At 45.6% G+C, this 7140-nt stretch overlaps 1 protein-coding gene across 4 annotated transcripts in view; it reads right to left on the reverse strand.

Annotated features, from left to right (window-relative positions):
* ASPH (aspartate beta-hydroxylase) overlaps positions 1-6569 on the reverse strand; it is a 325502-nt gene extending 318933 nt beyond the window's left edge. For 2 of the 4 annotated variants that reach the window (XM_073631689.1, XM_073631688.1), the window contains exon 1: positions 6245-6569. In XM_073631689.1, the coding sequence (XP_073487790.1) occupies positions 6245-6305 (61 nt within the window). In that variant the 5' untranslated portion in view covers positions 6306-6569. The remainder of the gene's footprint in view (positions 1-6244) is intronic. The other 2 variants (XM_073631691.1, XM_073631690.1) reach the window with 2 other exon arrangements.
* Between the last annotated feature and the right edge of the window lie 571 nt (positions 6570-7140).

Here is a 7140-nt window from a genome sequence, read left to right on the forward strand (position 1 = left end):
CGCACGAGAGCAGGATTCTGGGATGACGTCCCATGGACGTCCACCCAGAACTAGCCCACCGCGCTACAGCCTTCTTTCGGCTATGGCCCGGTCGGCAGGTGGTTAAGGGGAAACATGTAAATGTGTTGGAATGGTCTAGTCAAAGCCCAGACCTCAATCCAATAGAAAATCTGTGGTCAGACTTAAAGATTGCTGTTCACAAGCGCAAACCATCCAACTTGAAGTAGCTAGAGCAGTTTTGCAAGGAGGAATGGGCAAAAATCCCAGTGGCAAGATGTGGCAAGCTCATAGAGACTTATCCAAAGTGACTTGGAGCTGTGATAGCCGCAAAAGGTGGCTCTACAAAGTATTGACTTTAGGAGGGGGTGAATAGTTATGCACATTGACTTTTTCTGTTGTTTTGTCCTATTTGTTGTTTGCTTCACAATATATAAAAAAAAAAAAAAAAAACACACACACCATCTTCAAAGTTGTGGGCATGTTCTGTAAATTAAATGATGCAAATCCTCTAACAATCCATGTTAATTCCAGGTTGTGAGGCAAGAAAACACGAAAAATGCCAAGGGGGTGAATACTTTTGCTTCATTGAAAAGTGCAAGTCCCCTCTGCTGTAGTGGGCCGTTTAGGAGATATTTACATTTTAGTGCGCCGATGATGTCATCGGAGCATGCGCTGTGAAGTAACGGCCCTCCGTGCCATCTCTTCACTAGCAAGTGCCGTGACTGATCACTCCCACGCACATTCGTGGGAGTGACATCACGCAACTCCGGCCAGTCACAGAGTCCGTGGCCCCGGAAGGAAAAGGGGTGAAGATGGATGCGGCCACCAGCGGGGACAGCGCGGGCTTCGTTTGCAGGCAAGTGCCACATAATGGGCTAGTATGTGATGCATACTAATTTGGGTGATTCACCAAACCACACATGTGAATTGCCACCATCCCTTGGTAATACATAGAATAAACCTCAAAAACGTGGGATTTTATGGGCAAGAAAAAAAAAAAAAAAAATGTATAATATATATATATATATATATATATATATATATATATATATATATATATATATATATATATATATATATATATATATATATATATATATATATATATATATATACACATATATATACACACATACATAGTTTTGTTTTTTTATTGCCCATAAAATCCAACTTTTGAGATGCATTAGCCCATTATGCCTTTACACTGCAGGGAGGAAAAAAAAAAAAAAAGGGGGAAGTAAAACCCACCAGGGTTTACTTCCTCTTTAAAGACGTAGCAACTTCAAAGTAGTTCACGCACTACTTTGGTCTGACTTTAATGCAACTTGAGGGCTAAAGACTTCAATGTTGACCCTCAATAGTTGCATGCAAGTCACACCTGAATTAAAAAAAAAAAAAAAAAAAAAAGGATTTTTTTCTTTTTACATGCAACAGTAGGTCTGACTTTGCAGAGGGACACCAGGTCACATCCAAGTCCAAAGTTGCACAAAGTCATACAAGTGTGAATGGAGCCTAAGGGTCAAGATCCACTTTAAAGTGAGGAACTGTATAGAAGGTAATACTATACCCATAGCGATGGGTACCAACCTGGGATCCCCATGTACGTACCCAACAATGGCTAAAGCTTTTCTGATCCTCAGCAGTCGTGTTCTTCATACTCCTCCATAGCTGGACGAGAGCTGACCTCAGGAAAAGCAGTCAGTTACTAAAAGCATATTAACACCGGCGTAATCCCTGTCTGCAGCCAGATCCTCGGCATCAACGGCCTTTGAGATACTTAGGCAACACCAAGACTGGCTTATGCAATTGTCCAGAATAGGCCAGAAGTGAACAAATCCAAAGGCGATGCACAGAATGGTAATAAAGAAGATTACATTTTACACTGAAGCTAAACAAACAATAGAACAGTAAGCCAACATGAATTCAGACAGATAACAAGTAGATGAAAGGTGACTGTGTCCAGCTACAACAAATATACGTCATTGTGCTGTAAACTGCAGTCACCTTTACTGGTTGAAGTATAACTAGAAGGAACATCTGGAAGATGATCCTGGCATGACTCTGCATCTGTGCTAATGAGTGCAATGTCACTGCAGACACACAAATAAATAATTTATTATATACACATATATACACACATACATACATACATACACACACACACACACACACACACACACACACACACACACATACACCCAGGACATCTGGATCACAGCTTAATGCTACCGGCTCTACTACACAGCAGGGAGGTGCAAACTTCAAACATCTGCTTCTCCCAAGACTCCTCCTCGGATGGCTCAGCCCCCTCCATACTGACACGTGAACATGGGAAGGGGAGCCACATGGGAAGGATTTCCTCTATACCTGAGGACACGGCCATCTAATTCATTCTCTGCTTCCTGCCGCCTGAAAACTGCATTCATAGTGCAGGAATCATCCATGGAGGAAAGATTAGTACTGAAAAGCTGGATGACTGCAATTTACCCACCTGGGCTAATTGTCTTCCCCATAATTGTACGTGGCAGCAATGTATACAATTACTAGGTACAAATTCACACAGCAATTATGATTTTAGGCCTGCCTGGAGCTACAAGAACCCATTCATTTTTATTTCGATCTATATGCAATGTGTTATATTTTATGGGCACATTCATAGTATAAATCTGAGGATCCCCGGACTACAACTGCACACAGTAAAATCCCCCCCCCCCTCAAAAAAAATAAATAAATAAATAAAACACAGCAATGTGTATTCGGTGCAGTGCCACTCATTCCTATAGGATGCACGTCTGCAGGTAAAGGAAGCATGTAGGGAGAGAATACGTCTGTCCATGCTCACCTCCTGAAAATACCAGCTGCCCGGGTGATTCAAAGAACTCTAACTTGCTGAGGCGCTGACCTGAACACATGTGCAGATCAGGAGTGCTGACTTTTCCCCGACTTCTCCATCAGCATGGCTGTTCTAGCTCAGTGATGCCAAACCCAGACCTTCCTAAAGTGGAACTCCTGGAATGATATTTTCTGCATACCAACACTGGCCAAGCTTGGCATAAATATCCATATCTGACATCCAGAGGGCTGCTGGGGGTACTGTAAATCACCATATTAGCCCATGTTACATACAGCGATCGCAAGAATCTTCTGGGTGCTGTACAAGCAGCTGCCCCTCTGCAGACCGAGCATAGGGAGTCACTCACTCAGAACATCCACTATTCACAGAACACCATGGGCTTCATGTACTAAAACTGGAGAGCACAAAATCTGGTGCAGCTGTGCACAGTAGCCAATCAGCTTCTAACTTCAGCTTGGGGGGGGGTTGGGTGACGGGGAGCCAGGACCGCCAAGGGGGACCTGAGAAGAGGATGATCTGCTCTATACAAAACCATTGTACAGGGAAAAAAAACACGCCTTTAAAGTGATACTAAAGTCTCTCCCCCCCCCCCCATTTAAAAATAACAAACATGTTATGTTATACCTACCTCCTCTGTGCAGTGGTTTTGCACAGAGCAGCCCAGATCCTCCTCTTTTCAGGTCCCTCGCCGTCGCTCCTGGCCCCTCCCTCCTGTCAAGTGCCCCCACAGCAAGCTATGGGAGCACCCGAGTCGAGCTGCTGCTCTGTGTCCATTCAGACACAGAGCCGCGGTTTCTCTCTCTCATTGGCTTACTGACTTTGATAGATAGCAGCAGGAGCCACTGGCGCCTGCTGCGGTCTCAGCCAATGAGGAGGGGAGTTCTGGGCAGCCAAGATTTTCATGCAACATTGCTGAATCGAGATGGGCTCAGGTAAGTATGAGGGAGGCTGCTGCACACTGAAGGTTTATCTTATTGCATAGAATGCATTAAGAAAAAAAAAGAAAAACCTTCTGACTTTAGAATCACTTTAAAGTGGTTGTAAACCCTTACAAACCACTTTTTACTACAGGGAAGCACATAAGGCTTACCTGTAGCTACCTCTGATATCTCCTAAACCTGCATGGTTTAGGAGATATCCCCTGTATCAGCACATACCGACATTATCGGCACATGCGCTCGTTCGTGCCTTTGCCGGCGGCTCCCACGTGCGTGCGCGGGAGTAACATCACGGCTCTGGCCAATCACACCACCGGAGCCCGCGATACCTGGAAATAACTCCGGGAAACATGTTGCAAGGCAGAGCAGTGTGCCGGGACTGCTGCACCAGCTTCAATCTAAGGTGAGCATTTCATAATGAGCTAGTATGCTAGGCATACTAGCTCATTAAGCCTTCGTCTTGCAGGTTTTTTAGTGGGTTTACAATCTGTAAACTCTGTTACACCACTTGTACCTACAGGTAAGCCTATATTAAGGCTTACCTGTAGGTACCGTGAATATCTCCTAAAATTGTACAGTTTAGGAGATATTCTGAGTGCATGCAGCTGAAGGACCATCAGAGCCCATACGGGAAACGGCGGGCCACAAGTGACTTCCTCCCCGGCCACTCATGTAGCCAGAGGCTGCGAACCCGGAAGGAAGACCAGGTAAAGATGTCACCTGTCTCAGCACTGACATCATGCTGCTGGAGGGCTTCATTCTAAGGTAAGTTTCTCATAATGTGCTAGTATGCATCGCATACTAGCACATTATGTTTTTTGTTCACCACTAGTGGTTTACAACTGCTTTTAGCTGACAATAAAACCTGGAAGCCGATTGGTTTCTATGCAGAGATCCACCAGATTTTGCACTCTCTAGTTTTAGTTAATCAACACCCATGTATTATTATTTTTTTTTTTTTCCCAATGAATACAAGGAGTTTTCCATTTCAACAAGGTGGAGATTGTGAAATCGCCACCCCTTTTCTCCACCTCATCCAATTGGAGAACACTTTGTACTCACTGAAAATAAATACATACAAGACTTTCTGTGAATGGCAAATGTGAGTAACCCCCCGTGGTCAGTGTGCAGAGGGGGAAGCTGCTCACACAGAACCTAGAAGATTGCAGCCATCACTCTCTGTGCCACCAACTACTACAGTGATTGTCAGCTTCCCCAGTTGTCCTTCGGATTTCAGATATGCAAACATACATCAAAACAAGCTGGTCCAATAGACGTATGGAAAAAGTATAGTTCCTGGAGTTGAGCTTTAGGAGGTGGTTATAAATGGCCAGCTATCATAAACCTCTAGGCGCTGGATTCCTCAACTAGGGCTCCTAGGGGTTCCTCTAGCAATGAGGAATTTCTGCCTCTCTGATAACTTCCCACTGACATCATTGATCTTTTGAGCGATCTGTAAAGGGGGTAATTCTTCAGATTTGAGCACAAGTGTAAGACAACTTCCTCCCACTGACCATCACACTAATGTATCATGAGTTGTAGATCTAGTCATTTTTAGAAGGAGTTCCCTGAGACCAGAATTTTTTATTTCAATGGTTCCTCTGTTTTGAAAGGAGGTGAGAAAAGCTGTTATAAGGGCTGGATTTACACAGCAGAACTGCAGCATGCTAACCCTGACATAGGCAATGCATTAAAGAGCATGTGTGTGATTGTACCACGGACAGATCTCACCATCCACTACTAGATCACCCATCATCTCCTAGATTGGAAGTTCTAATGAGCAGGGCTCTGATTCCCCCTGTAATGTATTGTAACTGTACTGCCCTCATGTTGTAAAGCGCTGTGTAAACTGTTGGCACTAGATAAATCCTATATAATAATAATAATATCCATCACTTCACACAACCTAGGAATACCCGCACCCCGATCACTACACAACACTCAGGAATCCCTCCAATCTGATCTGATTGTTCTACTACATCATACAGATCATTCATACAAACCCTACAATGGGTCCAGTCTATTGACTTATCACCTTTGACAACACTGGGGGCAATGTACTAAACATGGAGCAGCTGTACATAGGAACCAATCAGCTTCCAGCTTCAGGTTGTTCTGTTAAACTTTGAAAATAAAAGCTAGAAGCCGATTGGCTGCCAGTCTTAGTAAATCTGGCGTCGTGGGTAAAATCAGATTGGAGCCATCATCTCCTAATGAAGGGGAACTTCCAGTCGTCAGCAATGGATGGGTGTGTACACTAGAAGAATGCCCTGGTCCTGTGCCCACTGACAGGTCAGCAGAAAGTGTGCCCTGACCCTCCATTCATTCCTACACTCAGCATCCAGGGAACAACTACAACTCCCATGATGCCCCAGCAGCCTGTGTCTGGCTGGGCATGCTGGGAAGTGTAGTTCCTAAGCAGACACAGTGGGATGTGACAGGCAGGACTCACGCTGACCTCTTTTTCCTCCTCTTGGGTTCCCGTGTTTCTTGGGGCCGCTGGTCTGTTTCATGTCTGCAGTGTGCTGGTTGTGTGCAGGAAAGGCTCTGCTGTGGGCACTATCCTCGGATCGGCTCCTTGACCCCGAATTACTGGCTGTATCGAGGTACGCTTGGTTACGTGATCACCCTTCTCCCCGCCGTTCACTGATTTTCCCAAGTCACGCCCTGGTTCACCTATTGACAGCAGGCGGAAGCCAATCGTAATTGATCTTGGGCCGGCCTAACCCCGTGGCCACGCCCCGAAAAGCCGAGCACTCCCTGGCCTGTGATCTCAGTCATCCACAATAGTGGGCGTGGCTTGAGCCGGCTCTCGGATTTCACGTCTGGATCCACGCTACGTTCGGGAATCTTTGAACGTGGCAACATGGAAGCGGGGCGGGTCTCGCGAGATTTTCCGGGCTGTTGCTGTGCTGATAGGCGGCTGAGCTGGGAGATGGAGATGCGTTGTGTGTTATATAATGTTGGCGCCCAATGTGTACTCCCTGAGGAGGGCGGGAATGGCGCCCCTTAGTGCGGGTTATTATTAGTGCAGGTCGGGCATGAGGTTATGCTGGGACTCCAGGACTCGGTTGGGATGTAGAAGACTCTTCTGTAGAGGGCTGTGTGTGGGAATTCATTCACATGGTTATATGTGGGGGAATGTCAGCAGTCATGAGCTGTGCATGGGAAGTCCCCCTCATCACTGTCCCATCAGATATGTGACAGCCAATCACATTGGGTTTCTTTTCAAGGCAGTAGGGCTAAAGCTTGTTTGGCTATACTTCTCTTGTAGGTGACAGCAGTGCACTTACTTGTACTCTCCTGTGACCCAGAATCATCCAACAGCCGGCTAAAGCACACTGTCAG

This window comes from Aquarana catesbeiana, linkage group LG05 (genome assembly GCF_042186555.1).
Source record: "Aquarana catesbeiana isolate 2022-GZ linkage group LG05, ASM4218655v1, whole genome shotgun sequence".
NCBI lineage: Eukaryota > Metazoa > Chordata > Amphibia > Anura > Ranidae > Aquarana > Aquarana catesbeiana.